The sequence below is a fragment of the Cyphellophora attinorum genome (assembly GCF_001299255.1).
Source record: "Cyphellophora attinorum strain CBS 131958 chromosome Unknown Contig4, whole genome shotgun sequence".
Taxonomy (NCBI): domain Eukaryota; kingdom Fungi; phylum Ascomycota; class Eurotiomycetes; order Chaetothyriales; family Cyphellophoraceae; genus Cyphellophora; species Cyphellophora attinorum.
This window is the reverse complement of record NW_017253232.1, coordinates 488,461-504,044: the sequence shown is the minus strand read 5'-3', so window position 1 is coordinate 504,044 and position 15,584 is coordinate 488,461. Positions and strand designations below refer to the sequence as shown.

At 53.9% G+C, this 15,584-nt stretch overlaps 6 protein-coding genes across 6 annotated transcripts; 3 read left to right on the top strand and 3 right to left on the bottom strand.

Annotated features, from left to right (window-relative positions):
* Nucleotides 1-144: 144 nt before the first annotated feature.
* On the bottom strand, nt 145-2,571 carry AB675_6280 (Molybdenum cofactor biosynthesis protein 1; the record flags this gene model as incomplete). The annotated part of the gene is made up of 2 exons (XM_018146560.1): nt 145-1,022; nt 1,230-2,571. 2 exons carry the CDS (start codon nt 2,569-2,571, stop codon nt 145-147), a joined length of 2,220 nt encoding a protein of 739 aa, XP_018003708.1.
* Nucleotides 2,572-3,948: 1,377 nt separating this feature from the next.
* Nucleotides 3,949-5,567, top strand: AB675_6279 (uncharacterized protein; the record flags this gene model as incomplete). Its single annotated transcript, XM_018146558.1, has 2 exons — nt 3,949-4,774; nt 4,822-5,567. The coding sequence occupies 2 exons, from the start codon at nt 3,949-3,951 to the stop codon at nt 5,565-5,567; spliced, it is 1,572 nt and encodes a 523-aa protein (XP_018003829.1).
* Nucleotides 5,568-6,299: 732 nt separating this feature from the next.
* On the top strand, nt 6,300-9,364 carry AB675_6278 (Ribonuclease Z 1; the record flags this gene model as incomplete). Its single annotated transcript, XM_018146557.1, has 2 exons — nt 6,300-7,883; nt 7,955-9,364. The coding sequence occupies 2 exons, from the start codon at nt 6,300-6,302 to the stop codon at nt 9,362-9,364; spliced, it is 2,994 nt and encodes a 997-aa protein (XP_018003990.1).
* A 376-nt stretch (nt 9,365-9,740) lies between these two features.
* Nucleotides 9,741-10,872, bottom strand: AB675_6277 (Phospho-2-dehydro-3-deoxyheptonate aldolase, tyrosine-inhibited; the record flags this gene model as incomplete). Its single annotated transcript, XM_018146556.1, has 2 exons — nt 9,741-10,124; nt 10,168-10,872. The coding sequence occupies 2 exons, from the start codon at nt 10,870-10,872 to the stop codon at nt 9,741-9,743; spliced, it is 1,089 nt and encodes a 362-aa protein (XP_018003763.1).
* Nucleotides 10,873-11,640: 768 nt separating this feature from the next.
* On the bottom strand, nt 11,641-12,459 carry AB675_6276 (uncharacterized protein; the record flags this gene model as incomplete). The annotated part of the gene is made up of 2 exons (XM_018146555.1): nt 11,641-12,263; nt 12,315-12,459. 2 exons carry the CDS (start codon nt 12,457-12,459, stop codon nt 11,641-11,643), a joined length of 768 nt encoding a protein of 255 aa, XP_018003691.1.
* Nucleotides 12,460-13,933: 1,474 nt separating this feature from the next.
* AB675_6275 (uncharacterized protein) lies at nt 13,934-15,211 on the top strand (the record flags this gene model as incomplete). Its single annotated transcript, XM_018146554.1, has 2 exons — nt 13,934-14,170; nt 14,249-15,211. The coding sequence occupies 2 exons, from the start codon at nt 13,934-13,936 to the stop codon at nt 15,209-15,211; spliced, it is 1,200 nt and encodes a 399-aa protein (XP_018004162.1).
* Between the last annotated feature and the right edge of the window lie 373 nt (nt 15,212-15,584).

Sequence of the window (15,584 nt, the reverse complement as noted above, 5' to 3'; positions counted from 1 at the left end):
GAAGCGGAGTGTACAAGGAACGTCATTGAAGTACGAGCAGCGTGTCAGGCGAGTCTAGGCCGAGTCGATGGAGATGAGAAGCATGGGAGTGAGAAGTTCTGGCTCTTGGACTTATTCGAGCCTCTTAGCAATGGATGATCTCAACTATGACTCGCCAGGCGCCTTCGCCTCTTCATCATCTCTCACCACCCTCCCCGTCCTCGCATCCCAATGCCATCCACCGCTCTTCCCACCCCTCTTCCTCGAAACCCTTCCCCCAGTCAGCAACATCCCCTTATCCACCCCTTTGAGCATATCATACAGCGCCAGCCCGGCCACGTTGGCCGCGACGAGCGCCTCCATCTCCACGCCAGTCTTGCCCTCCACAGCGACGGTCGCTGTGATACGCGCTGCGCCATGTCCGTACTGCTTAGCTCCATCACCACCAGCTTCGTCGTCTGTGGAGCCAGGAGCAAACACCTCAATCCCAACCTCAACCCCACCCAGGGGCAAGCCAGGATGTGCCAGCGGAATCAGCGTGGAGGTCAGCTTCGCAGCCTGGATGCCGGCAATGCGCGCAACGGCAAGGGCATCGCCTTTGGACAAGGTGGCGTGGACGAGAGACGGGTGAGTGGTGGGTGAGGAGAAGACGAGGGTCGTAGTTGCGGTGGCGCTGCGGAGAGAGGGGGTTTTGGTGGTGATGGAGACCATGTGTGCTGCGCCTGAGGGGGTCAGGTGCGTTAGGGGGAGTGGTTGGATAGACGAGGCAGCTTCCGGCGCGATGGGAGATGAGATCGCAGATGATGAATCCCAAGTAGCAGAGGGGATTGATACTGATGAGGTGGGTTTGCACTCGGCCGTAGGGTGCTTGGTAGTTGAGCCGTTGATAGAAGTGGTTGAGAACGATCGGACTTGTGATTGCGAAGAGTTAGTCGATGTTGAGAGGAGGTGAAGCGGCGGCCATGATGCTGCGCGCCGTGGGCTGACCGAACTCGGAACGCGTGACTGCAACAAGGGTGTCTGATAGAAATGTGGCAACTGATCTACGGGGCACAAGAAGTCAGTCAGCGTGCGTATCGCGGAACCTGAAGAAGATGCTGAAGCTGGTAAATCGCACGAAATAGTTTCGTGGTCTGTCTATTCCTGAAACTTGTCTGGTATCTTTTTCGCTCGTAAAATGTCGTAAAACTTTGTCCACATCTCATATCGTCCGCTGAAGCTCGCTTTAGGATGGAGAGGAGATCACCCACCGATTAAGATCATGGGTCGATTCTCCATGTGCTCCAGCTCACCCATGCCAGCGTGCTTCTCCTTTTTCCGCTTGACTGCCATTCCTATTATGTCAAGCAACTTGGCCTCTCTTTGCGAGAATCCCAGCGCGCCTGTACCTCCTGGCAGGCCCTGTCGCCGATCCATCTCGACCTGCTTTATAGCCTCCATTGCTTCCTGGTCGATTGGAAGGCCGCTGTTCGCTTCTCGGAGAACGTCACGCAACGAGACTTCAGCATTGCCGAACAAACAGACTTTGAGGTTGCCATCGCTTGTGATGCGTAACCTGTTGCAGGTGCCGCAGAAATTGTCGGTCATGCTCGTGATGAAGCCTATCCGACCAACGAAGCCAGGCACCTTGTAAGTCTTGCTTGTGTCGTTCGGGTGACCTTTAATCTGTCCAACCATAGGATATTTCTCCCTGATCATTGCTAGCATTTCCTGATATGGAAGCATCTTCTTCTCGGACCATTTGTTGCCGTCGAACGGCATGTACTCAATGAAGCGGACTTCAAGGTCCTGTTCTTTGCCCATCTCGACGAAGGGAATGATCTCGCGTTCATTGATTCCACGCATGACCACACAGTTGATCTTGAGCTTGATGCCGGCCCCGAGTCGGTTCATTTCGAGGATCCGGTTGACGGACTTCATGACCGCTTCGTGCCCATTCCGGCGGGTCATCAGCGTGAACCGGTACGGATCCAGAGTGTCGAGACTGAGGTTGACAGCAGTCAGACCAGACTCGACCATAGCGTCCAGTTTCCGGTGCAAAGAAATGCCGTTGGTTGTTATACATAGCTCTTTCAATCCGTTGCGTCTTAACTGCCCAATTTGCTGCATCAAGTCCACGATGTCTTTCCGTACCGTAGGTTCTCCACCAGTCAGCCGTATCTTGTCGACGCCTTGGTTGACGAAGATTGACGACAGGTATACTATCTCAGGTGTCGTGAGGAGCTTGGCTTGCGGAGACAGTTCGATGCCCTCCTCGGGCATGCAGTACAGACATCGTAGATTACACCGTTCTGTGACCGATATTCGGAGGTAGTTGTGGTGGCGAGCATAGTTGTCTGTGAGGAAAGAAGAGAACGAGCGTGGCTCGGGTTCGTTACGAAGACGGTCGAGTCGAGATCGAGGGTCAGATCGACTGACGACAGGGAGATCATGTGGCTGCCATTGGGGAGGGACGTTGTTATCGGCCTCTACAGCCGCTGCTGCTGTAGCTACTTGTCGTCGTTGTGTCTGCCGGATATGTGCATGGCAGAATCGAGGTTTCGTTTGCCGTATCAAGGACGGAATCAGCTGCCGGTAAGTGCGGTCCGCCATGCCGGCGATTGTTGTTCGTGATTTGGCACAGCATGTGTATATGAGAGACTTCTAGAGAAGGAAGCCTTGATGTTAAAGACAATACAGGAGTAATCGTTTCCGTTTCCACGTTTACAATGGGGAGGAAACGCTAGCATTCTGCGATTACTCAGGGCTGCGCTATGCGTTCCCCTCTTGCCGCGATTGTGATTGAAGCGTTGAAGCGGCGAGCTCCGTGGGGTGAAGAGAATTTTGGAGTCCGGAAGTTCAATCCATGGATGACATCGTGATGAGTCACGTGAAGATCACGTGGTCGGCATTGCACGTGACTGTATCGAGGCGGCACATTTTCAATTGTGGCTCAGTCCTTTTGCCGATGAATCCGAACCTGTGGGTGTTGTGGCTGTGCTTCCGATTGCTCCTGGCCTCTTTTCGATTCTCACTCCCAAACCTTCAGCATCAAACTTCTTCCTTCTCGCCACAGCAACATCTCCATCATCGTACAAACCTGCCCGCCCGAGGCAACGCACGAGGTGTTAAACGGACCACAGCATTTCTGTGCTGCACGTATCTCTCGAGTTGTGCTGATCTCGCACTGTCAGTCCCACCATTGAGATTTGCGAAACAGCAGCCGTGTCGGGCAGGCGCCGGAGACAACGGAGCAATGGTTTGTATCATCTCGCCTCGCTTGAACCTTCTGGCAAGGTTCCCATTGAATTCTCATCAAGCCACAGTGACTCGCTGAGGTAAGGAAATCGCTGATGTTGTAAACATTGCACGAGACCAACTCGGTCTTGATGAAGCCTCACTCTCGAAAGGCAGCATGATGCGATCGCTCGCATGTCCATGGTCTTGGACGACGGAGGTAAGAGGAACAAGACTCTTGGAATATCCTGGCACGCCTGGGCGACTCGATGTTCGAGGGGCGGAACAAGCGGCATCTTCGAATGGGATGTACTGAAACCTGACAGCCTGGAAACTCAGCCTCCTGGCTAGCATTGGAGGCCAATAGTAATCAGGGCAGTGAAGGGGTCCTCCACCCATCGGGCCCGAGACACCACCAATTCGTTTCTCCCTCCGCTCCAACTCTTTGCCAACTCTTCCCACTCACCAGTTCTCTCCTCCCTCTTGGACATCATTATTCCACGCTTCCCACGTTTCGTTCTTGTAGCTGTGCATCCCCTCACGACACGCACGACTTCGTCTGTCTTGCGTATATCACAGTGATTGTACACGTAACGAGACATCTATATCAACACATTCATACCAAAAACGAAGAGCTTACGACGACTTTCCAATCGCCTAGCACTCTAATTTTAGGCACCTCTCAATTGCGTTCCTGAGGTATACACCTTGGGCAAACATCCTCCTGATATGATTACTTCATTCGACGACGACATGGACTCGCTCCTCAACCTAGACGAATTCACACCGTCGACGACATCCCCCAGTACTCAGGTGCCTCAACTCGCTCATCAGTCATCGCACTTTGGGTCGTCCACCCAGACCTTCGCGGGGCCTAGCTTCCCCTATGACGCCTACCGCCAGCAGACCGGTCTGCCCGCTGGAGGTCTAGCCAACACCTTTGCTATCAATCAGACCGCGGGTCTACAATATTGGAACGGACAGGGCAGCTTTGTGATGCCATCGAACCCCATCGACCTACCAGCTCTGAGCAAGATTGAAGACTTTGATTTCTCTCGTATGGACGATCTCGACTTTGACGCCGAGTCCCCAACCATCTTGAGCGGCAACCCAGGTCAATTCGTCAGTCCTACGACGCTAGTCTCATCGGGTTCTTCTCAGAATCAACGCATCTATCCTGGTATGCATAGCCAAGCCGCTCAGGCAAAGGCCGAGCAGGCCAAGCAACAACAGGAAATGGTCCGACGTCAGCAGCAACAGCAGCAGCAAGCCCCACGCGCACTGCCTGCCGGTCAGAAGCCACTTCCAAAGGCTCCCGCTGGCAAGGATCCCCGTGTGGAGGAAAGCATCTCCCGTATCCTCAACCAGATGCGACAGAAGAGCGTCTCAAGCGATGCGAAGACGGAGGATTCGCCTGATCCCAACATGTCAAGCCTGCCCAAGTCTCGGAAAGATGAAGAGGACATGGATGAGGACGAACGTCTGCTCGCTAGCGAGGAAGGAAAGAAGCTGACCAGCAAGGAGCGACGACAACTCCGGAACAAGGTGTCTGCTAGGGCGTTCCGATCGCGTAGAAAGGGTATGTTATTGCCATATTCTTTTGTTGACAATACTAACGTTGACCAGAGTATATTGGCCAACTTGAAGGCGAGGTTGCCTCTAAGGTGGACGAAGCCAGCGCTCTCCGCACCGAGAACCAACAACTCCGTGAAGAAAACAACCGTCTCACCGAGCTCACGCGCATGCTGCTGTCCTCTCAGGCTTTCTCTGGTTTCCTACAGGAGCTGAGCCAGTCTGGTGGAAGCGCGCCCCAAGTCCAGCAACCGACACAGCAGCGCCCGACCACGACTCCTGTCGAGCGCACGCATTCGCAGACCCAGCGTAAGGACGTAAACCCACACGATGCCGCCCGCAAAATGTCTACCTCGCAGCAACAACCAATGATCGGAATGGCGCTCATGCCAGAGGTCAACTTTGATTCTTCGCTCTTTGACACTTCTTCCTGGACACCAGCTGTGCAGCACAACGATTTTCAAGTGTTCGCAGTCACCGAGCTACCCGAGCCGCCTGTCATCGACTTTAACGAGTGCTCTGAGAAGAGGGTCCAATGCGACTTCAGCTCAGAGACCTCCAAATCCTCACCGACACTTTCACCACTTCCAGACGCAGTTAGGAAAGCAGGTCTGAGTCTTCAGACCAAGCCTCACACGACGGCTTCTTCATGGCTTGGAAAGACATCTGCTACCGTTACTTCGATTGCTCAGGATACTGAATTTACTGCCATCAACCCATTCACGAGCAGGACACTCGATGGAATGATAATGGAGTTGGACGAAACAAGTCGGCGGATTGGGTTGCTGCTGCCCTCATAAGCTGTTGTGAACAGAAGAGGAAGGAGAGCAGTGCTGGTAGGCATAGCAGTCAATCTGGAGTATAGCGTTTGGTAGTGCGAAACAATCATGATGACCTCAAATGCTGTAACTCCTCCCATGAACGCTCCGGCGGATTCGTGAGATTATAGACCTCGTGTGTAGGCCGACTGAAATAGAGTGTCGTTAGCGCAAGTTATAACATCATGTTGGAGTTGTGACTTTTTTTGCGGGCACGACTTCAACCTCAACTTTTTGCACGCCCTTACTCTTGCCAAAGTTCATTTCCTCGTCGCTCATTTATCTCCGTTGGACGCAGGCGAGACTTGCGAGGGCCTCAGGCTGTTCGTCCTCCCCAGGTCCAAAGTGGCTTATCTCGGGTTCGTTCCACTGCGCTGCCGTTTCTACTCCTACCATTCTACGCGGTTCGCAAGTCCAGGTCGCTTTGCACAGGGACGAAGCCTCTTACTCTACGCACAGAGACAGGCGGGCCAACGTACATTGAATGTGTCACTAGGAGCGAAGAGGCTCTCCTCGACTTTACCATCCCATTCCTCACAGCGAAATGAGAGGCGCTCTGGACAGAAGGAAAATCGCGCGGCAGACACCAAGCCAACCATTCAAAAAAGACGTTGGTCGCTAGTAAGCAAACTACGAGAAGCAGTACGGACAAAGGTCTACGAAGTTCTTCTTCTCGACAGGCCGGGTGGGCCGATCTGGCGACCTGCGCGCACGATGCCAGAGCCAACCCCAATGCCCGCCGTCGGCAACAAGCGCCAAAATTATAGCATACAATTCCTCACGGCTCCCACGGCGGACACTCCTGGCACAACTTTTGCCATAGTCTTCGACTCGAAGCGTTACCTGTTCGGCCATGTCGCAGAGGGCACCCAAAGAGCGGTCATCCAGCGCAACTTCGGCTTGGCCAAAATACATGACATGTTCCTGACTGGTCCGACAACTTGGACGACAAATGGGGGAATCATGGGCGTGATGCTGACCCTCGCCGAGATAATGACTGCGGAAGCTGCCGAGCACGGCCATCGAGGCCATCGACAGCGTCTGCATATTCACGGTGCACCGAAACTGCTACATACCCTTGCCACGGCCCGAAGATTCATCTTCCGGACGGGTATGCCGCTCACGATACATGAGATCGAGCCCGATGTTCCTGGCTGGCCGCAAGAACCTTCTTTCGAGGACGAGAACATAAAAGTGTGGTCTATTCCCGTTCGAGATGCGCAGGATGCAAGCAGAAATCCAAGAACCGCCAAAGTGGACAGCGAGCAGGCAACCAGGGCAAAAATTGTGAATGATATGTTCGACTCGGATTGGCGCCGTGATCGATTGATCCCAACTCTCTTCAAGGACGTCAATTTGCCTGCCATGGTATTCGTTCGTGGTGCAGAGGAGAAGGGCCTCACGGGCATTTACTGTAAGGATCACGAGAGTACGCCTCAAATTGCACTGTACCAGACAGTCATGGTACGGAATCCATGGCCAGCTTCTTTGGTAGGCACACTGCCCCCTGCTGACGACCTCCCATCGAACGTGGCCGTAGCATATATCATCAGAGGCCATCCACAACGTGGCAACTTTGACCCACAGAAAGCCAAGGCACTTGGTCTCAGGCCAGGTCCTCTCTATGCCGAGCTCACAAGCGGAAAGTCGGTCAAACTCATGAACGGCGACGTCATCACACCTGATATGGTGCTCGGTCCGACCAAGGTTGGAAAGGGCGTTGCAATCTTCGACCTGCCTTCGCTTGGCCATGCCGAATACCTCCAGAACCTTCTCAGTTCAGCACCTGAAGATGCTCTCGCAGACGTTGTCGCCGCCATCTGGATCCTCGGTCCTCACGTTGGGTCGTCAAACACTTTCGAGAATCTGACGAGTGCCTTGAAAGAATTAGAGCACTTTGTCAGTGACGTGGATGTTGCTCCCAACAACCCTAGCTTTGGTTCGGCTGCATTCCAGAATCGGTGGCTTGCAAAGATCAACCCCAGAAGTTTCTCCGTGCCTGTCTACGACAATGCCTTACCTTACTTCAAGGGTTCGTCATCCTCCAAAGAACGCAATTACGTTGATGTGCAGCCAGGCCTGCGCATCAATCTCGAGCCGAAATACTCCGTTGACCGCGATAACATTCCGGCATACCGAGATATGTCGGAGGCGGATCCTCTCAAGCTTCCAGATAACATGATTGAGACGAATGAGCCCCAAGTGCTGCCACAGTATCATCTGAGCCTCTCACAGAGCCAGAGATTATCACCCTGGGCACAGGGTCTTCGCAGCCATCAAAGTATCGTAATGTTTCTGGTACGTTGATCAGGCTGCCTTCCGATCAAGGTAACGTACTGCTCGACTGCGGAGAAAACACAACAGGACAGCTGCGAAGATCATTTAGCCCCGAGCAGTACGAAGAAGTTCTGCGCAAGACTCAGGCCATCTGGATTTCTCATTTACACGCAGATCACCATCTCGGCACTGTCTCGTTCCTACAGGCAAGAGCGCGCGCCTTTGATGCCTTGGGCGAAGCGGGCAAAGATCTTGATCGCACGATCTATCTGATGTCGGAACAGAATATGATCGACTGGCTGAGCGAGTATTCCTCAGTCGAACCGAGCGTCCTCACAGAGACAGGAGTTGTAATGATGGTCTGCTCCCAAACCGATGATGGTCCTACGATCAGAGGCCAGCCATTCGACCTCTCTGCATCGAAATCGGCGATACAGCGAGTGGACACAGTGCGTGTTTCACACTGTGCCGGCTCACAAGCTATTACCATCACCTTCAAGTCCGGATTCAAGGTCTCGTACAGCGGCGATTGTCGACCGTCCAGTCAGTTTTGTGACATAGGCACGGACTCGGATGTCCTCATACACGAAGCCACATTCGATGACGAGATGGCGGGTGACGCTCTCGCAAAGAAGCACAGCACAACATCCGAAGCTCTGGCGGTGGGCATTGAAATGCGAGCCAAAAATATCGTCTTGACGCATTTCAGCCAACGGTATCCAAAAGTGCCTAATCTAGCGAATGTGAAATTGGGCGAGAGCATCAAGTACGAAGAGGCCATAGTGGCGCATGACTTGGACCCAGTCGAAGCGCACGCGGACGCCCTCGCACAAGCTCCACCTGCTCAGCAACGACAATCTGACGACGTCCGAGCAGATGCACTCGACGAAACGAACGGAACGTTCACACCCTTCTCTTCCGCCACGACGGCGCCTCCTCCGGTCTGCATCGCGTTCGACGGCATGCGCATCAAGGTCTCGGAGATCGCTCAGGCGAGCAGGTACTACCCGGCGATCCAGAGGCTCCTTGACCTACAGAGCGAATTCGGCGAGGCGAGAAAGCAAGAGCAGCGGGACGAGTTAGATAAGCTGACGGCTAAGAAGGCGGCCAAGGAGGGCAGGCCGGTGAAGTTCAAGCACGCGAAGGGGGCGAAAGTTAGGAAGGTTGGTTCGGTGCCGGGTCCTGGTAGCATTCAGCGGAGGCGGAGTGATGAGAGTAATGGTGAGATACACAATCCGAGGCGTGGTAGTTCTGCTGGAGATCGTGTTGTTGATGGTTTGCAGGTCGATGACATTGCTAGACGCCTTGGAAACGTGGCGGGTGAGAGCAAGAGGGCGAGGAAGCGCGCGGCACAGGCAGCGGAGGTGTTGCGGAATGAGACGGCGAGGACGAATGGTGGCGATGGCAGAGGGGAAGGCGTGTCCTCGGGGTCTAGGCCTGCGGCAGATGACGCTGAGGGAGACGAGGTCAGTCTGCCAGTGACCAAGAAGCAGAAAATTTGACGCCCAAGGAAGGTAGGTTGTCATGATGCGGTCTAGCTGATGCCTCGCACTGGGATAGCTCAAGGTACCTTGTGTTACCAGAGGTGGATTGGACATGCAAGTGTACATTATGCCCGAAGTTAATTCGAGCTGTATAGATGACTTTAGACAGAATTCGCCGTTCAATATTTCTGGAGCAAGAAGAGCTGTCCCAACCTATTCACAAGCAGTTTCTACTTGATAGCTCCGAGCCGTTATAGCATGTGCATCCCATTTCCCTACATGCCGAGTCCAGTGCGCCGTGCCTGCCACAACTTTTGTCTACGAGACCGACAATGTCGCTCCTGACCACCTTGCTCTGTGTACCTTAAAGTATGCTCAGACTATGCAGGTTCACTTAGTGCCCGTTCGTAGCGCCATTGCTCCCATTCTGCCTTGACTTGACCACCTCCCTCCTCGTCCGGACCGCATCCGCCAAATCCTCCAACACCTTGACCGTCGTCTCCCAATCAATACACGCATCCGTAATACTCTGCCCCTTCTTCAACCCACTCAACCCGCCCTGGCCCGCTCCGGGAGCCTTCTGATTGCCCTCCTCGATATTACTCTCGATCATCACCGCCACGATCCCCTCCTCACCTTGCCTTAATTGCTCCGCGATGACAGACGCAACTTTCGGTTGGTTCCGGTGGTCTTTCTGGCTGTTGCCGTGCGAGCAGTCCACCATGAGAACCTGCTTTTGTTTCTTGGCTGCGAGGGCGGCTTTCGCTGCTGATGCTCTCTGCATCGAAGTTTGTGCCGCGACTGCCTCCCCGCAAGATAACGAAGCCATCTTCGTTGCCGGACGTGCGCGTAATGGCGGCGAGGCCGTCTTTGGTCACGCCCATAAAGTGGTGGCGCGCGGCGGCTGCGCCGACTGCGTCGATCGCGACGGACAGGGAGCCGTCGGTGCCGTTCTTGAAGCCCATTGGGAAGGACAGGCCGGAGGCGAGCTCGCGGTGAAGCTGGGATTCGGTGGTGCGTGCGCCGATGGCGCCCAGGGAGATGAGGTCGGCGAGGAATTGTGGGGAGATTGTGTCGAGCATTTCGGAGGCGATGGGCATGCCTAGGTTTGTCAGGTCGGCGTAGAGCTGGCGCGAGACGCGGAGACCTTTGTTTATGCGGTAGGATTCGTCGATGTTGGGGTCGTTGATCAGGCCTTTCCAGCCGACTGTTGTGCGGGGCTTTTCCAGGTAGGCGCGCATGATGATGCAGAGGTCGTTGCGCAGGCGGTGGGCGAGCGGGAGGAGGAGGTGGGCGTATTCGAGGGCCGTGGCGGGGTCGTGGATCGAGCAGGGGCCGACCATGACGAGGAGTCGGTCGGAGGTCTGGTGTATTATGGCCTTGCAGTCGCGGCGGCCTTTGGCGACGGTGGCTTGGGAGGTGTAGGTTGGGGGGATTTCGGATTGGAGGAGGGCGGGCGGGATGAGAGGGTCGTAGCCTAGGACGCGGGTGTCTTCGGGGTGGGAGGGGGTATCTATGCCTGGCATGGTGGCGGTGGTGGTTGTAGGAGGTGGTAGGAGAACGTGGGCTGGGGGATGTGGTGTGGTTCGTGAGGAAGTGAAGTGGACTGCGATGGACGGAGCGGTGGTCTGGAGAAGTGTGTGGTGAGTTCGCTGATAGTGAAAGGGAGTGGCAGAGGTCTGTCGGGCTTCGTCGAGGACTTGTAACGCCAGAAGAGCAGGAGTGAACAGAGACGGCGGAAGCTATGCTTTCGAAAATAGAACTCAGAAGCGCAAGCTGAATTTCTGACTCGGAAATATTTCTTAGAAGTCCTCACGTTCTGGAGAAATTTAATTGTGGGTCTACGAGGGGCGGTGAATGAACATCGCGGGGGTGCTCAGGCCTAGAGCTGCGCCCGTTGCTTCTTTTGGGAGTCCCGCGCAGCAGCTAGCGAAGGTCGCTGCAGTGAGGCTTCTAGGCGAGGCGAGGCCGTCATCGGCTCGAAGCTGGGTGGCTGCCGATGGACTACATCGAAGGCGTGCAGGTACATAGTTCCCTGAGAACGACTGGAAAAGGCACGAGGAGACATGTTCAGATGTTCGTTCATTTGTCGTCGAAAGCTATGGGCAATTCTTCGTTGGATGGATCCATTATTTCCCCCTTCGCTTGATTTGAAAACACAAATAGAAGCGCATGAAGCTCACCCATCTTTTCAAGCAAAAGCTTCCGATGTGGTACGCGTCGGTATTATGCAGATGTTGCAGCTAGATCGACCAGTGCCTGCGCCAGATTTGGTGTCACATGCTACAACCCAATCAGATCATCATGGCAGCCACAGCGACCACGACAGCCAGCAAGGCGCCGACAGTGGGCTCGCTCGCACCATTACTGGGAGTGTAAGTCGACGGCGTTACACTGGTGGTGGTGGTGAGCTTTCCACTAGTTGCAGTGGTAGTCGCACCGGACACACTGGACGGACTGGTTGTGGCAGGGACTGGTGGGGCAGGGGTTGGCGGAGTGAAAGAGGTGGTGTTGCTGCCGTAGCCAGGTGTAATAGTGGACGAGGCAGGGCTAGTGACTGCACTCGTAGGAATAGTCCATGATTCTGTGATGTTGAGAGATGTGGACAGACTAGAGCTGCTGCCAACAACAGTAGTAGTGAATGGAACGGAGACTGAGACGGTGACCGGAGGAGGCGTAGCGATAGTGAAGGAGCTGGTAACGATGACTGTGGTTGTCGAGATGACACATGTGCCCGAAGCTGTCGATGCTCCAGCAACATCAGTGGATGGGAGAGAGGCCGGACCGGAGTAGCCAGCCGAGGCGGTAGAGGTGGCAGTGTAGGTGACAGTCTCGAGCGTAGCAGTGGTGAGAAGAGTAGAAGTAGTGAAGGTGCTTGTGGTGGTCGCAATGGAACCGGTTGGGGCAGGGCAGACCGCTGAACAGTGTCAGCGTGATGGATTCGCCTGGATGGGGGCTTGCTACTTACAGAAGACTCCGTTTGACTCACAGCAATCTTCGCCAGCAGCAGGATTGACGCAGCCTGTGCCGCAGACTTTCAGACCAGCCGAGCAAGTAGCATTGACGAAAGCTGACCCGAAGAGCGTGACCAGAAGGATGAGGACGAGTGACATCTTCGAAGCTGCAGAAGACATATCGATAGCTGGTCCTTAAGTTGCTAGACAGGTCTCAGAGAACGACTCGGAAGAAGAGATTGACTTGGCGATGTGTTGCAGCCGTCGCGATGATTGCTTCGAAAGAGAGTAATGTATGCGACTGAGTCCAATAACGAACGTGGTGTCTCGTTGTCGAAGCGACAGATTGGATGCGGTAAATAAAAAGAGTTGGATGTGGTGGTATTGACGATTGAATGGGTGGAAAGATGTGCTTGAGGTTTGCGAAGAGACTATTTACCAAAGAAAATATTGATTGTGTGCAGGTGCAGGTGCAGTCGTGTAGTTGTGGTTGCCCTCCTCAACTGCCCCGTCGTTGTTGCAGTTGCACGGCAAGAGAGAAAGAGCGCCTCCAATTTCCGCTTGCTGCAGTCGTTTCTGAAATCCTTTGACCCGTTCCAACATTGCCGTCGCTGTCGGTCCAACACAGTCCATCCTACAGCGTGCTGCCGGGTTCCCCTTACATTTCGGCTTCCTGCATCAAGTCTTACCTGTACGGTCCTACACCTTTGATTGCAAAACCTCATCTTCTACCATCTTTGTGCCTCTAAGCCGCCCAGACCTGTTGAACGGCTACTCAATGAAGCATCTTGTCAGTCCGCCTAGACATGAGTCGATGATTGCTGTGTAATGCTCCAGACTACCTGGATGCCCACCTAAGGACTACCGTCCCGTCATTTCGGACGACCATCGATGCTATCAAGTCAAAGGCTCCGAGCATCGCTTTCGTAGCCTCACTACCCGCTATTCATCGCATCGCGAATGTGTGTATACGATATGTATAACAAAAAGATCAATGTCGTTGAAGGAAGCTCAGACCTTGGGATCAATAAACGTTGCTTGGGCCCACCGCACCGCTAAACATCAGGGTTTTACCGACAAACGACGCGTGTCAACGCATCATTGTCTCCTGTCAAGCATCGATCCTACTAGTCTGGAACTTTTATATATGAAAGCAGCCGTCCGAGCTCTTTGATATCACTCGAGCGCCCGCAAGATGTCAAGCACTTCTGCGGCAGCGATTGAGCTTCATATATGTAGGCACCAATCGTCCTCACGATGACTTACGAGCCACCCGTCCCGAATTTCCTGCCGTCTTACCCCGGCCAAGATAACTTCTTGCCCACTATAGCCACCCCCATTTGACACGGCGGGCGGCCACTGGCTAGACTCAATCATGTGTCATCTTGGCGACGGCCATCGCTGGCTACCCCCGGGTGACATACACGAGCCTCAATTAAGCAAGCGCCGTCAAGTGAGCGGCGGCGCAAAATTATCGGGATCTTGCAATTGCCCATTTCGCGTTTCACGTGTAAGGTAACAATAATGTTGACAAGCAGCGCGAATTGAGAAGATGTTTTCGGCTTACTGATTCATCGCACACAAGCTTCATGATCGCATACAGCTTTTTGTCGCGCTGGTGCCCGCTGTGACAATGGTGGGGTTCAGGGACATCATCAGTCGTCCACGATGGCTGGGGCTTTTCATCGTCTCCCTGATTGTGATCTTCTCGGCCTACAAGACATTGCCACGGTTAAACGACTCCGGAGAACTGGCATTCCCTGTAGCTGGATCCAGCAACAGCTTCTCCATCAATCTCGCCAACCAGAAATATGTCAAGCCTAAAAATGTGAAGGTCATTGGCCTTGTGTTTTTCGGTAGGAGAGATCGGGTCGAGATGTTGAGGTGCTATCTAGAGGCAAGTTCGCAACTCCACTTTATCTACGCCAGATATGCTGACTGTCTCTAGAGAAATCTAGTAGCTAATGGAGGGTGGATTGACGAAGTTCACTGGGTACTCAACACCGGCAAAAAGCCAGACCTGGCCTATCTGGAAGAGATCCTGGCGGGCGAGCCTGCGTACAAGAAGATCGATCTAAGCGACGAGGGCATCGGCTTCGAGGGCTACGGGCATGCCTGGGGCCATGTGGAGAGGGGTGCTTACTATATCAAGATCGACGACGATGTGGTTTATTTCGCCGACGATGCTGTGCCTCGAGTTGTCAGCCTCAAGCTGCAACACCCAGAGTTCCTGGTGACTTCTGCGAATGTGATCAATTCGCCGCTGATGGGCTGGGTGCACTATCACTCTGGAGCAATGCATCCTTATCTACCAGAATTCGATAAGTGGGAGCCACCCTTACTCGACTACGGTAGCAAGATATCATGGAAGTACACCGACTACCCATCGTGGGCTGGACCTGAGGACTACTTCTGGGACTGGGATCAGGACCCGCCATATCACGGCCATCGCTGGCTACGACTGACGAGGGATGGCGCCATGCGACAAACGCCTGCGTCCAAGATCGAGTACGACACGTGGGGAAGAGGGCTGAAATCATGGGGTATCGCTGCTCAAGAGCACTATTCCTTCCTCGAGAATCTGCTTGACAACCGGCTCGACAAGTACAAGCTGAACAAGGCTTGGATCACAGACTATCAGCGCTTGTCGATTAACTTCATCTGTGTATACGCGGACGATGTGTTGGACAATTTGCCGATGGATACCGTTGATGAGGAGTGGCTGACTGTCAACCTTCCCAAGAAGTTGGGCAAGAGCGTGGCTGTCGAGACGGACGCCCTCGCAGCGCACTTCACATTCGGTACGCAGGGCAAGATGCAGGATACTGATCTGCTAGGGCGGTACAAGGACTATGCGATGGAGAATGCTTGCAGGAGAAAGGTCGATCTTCATGCTGAGAAGACCAGTTGATGTGGAACTGGTCTTCCATGGAACATATGTAAAATGTTGACATGAGCTTGTGTTTGATAGCATTGGCGTTACTGGAGGGCCGCCTTATACAGATTCTTGACAAGTCAGCATCATCATTGCCTACGCATCCTCATGCCTGTTCACTTGAAGCTCTTCGGCGTTGAAAGTGCGAATCTAACGAGGCTGAAATTTTCAGCCTTATGTGGATGTGGTGTTCAACCTCAAGAATTCTCGACCGTCTTCTTCCCACACAAGGTGACAGTTCGGATCGCGTAGACAAATTATTGGGTGGTAGTCTGGTGCTCTAGTGTCTACTCGTGCAGGATCCCGTGTCTGGATGCGCAACTCGACACAGGTGGCTCAATTCCTCGCC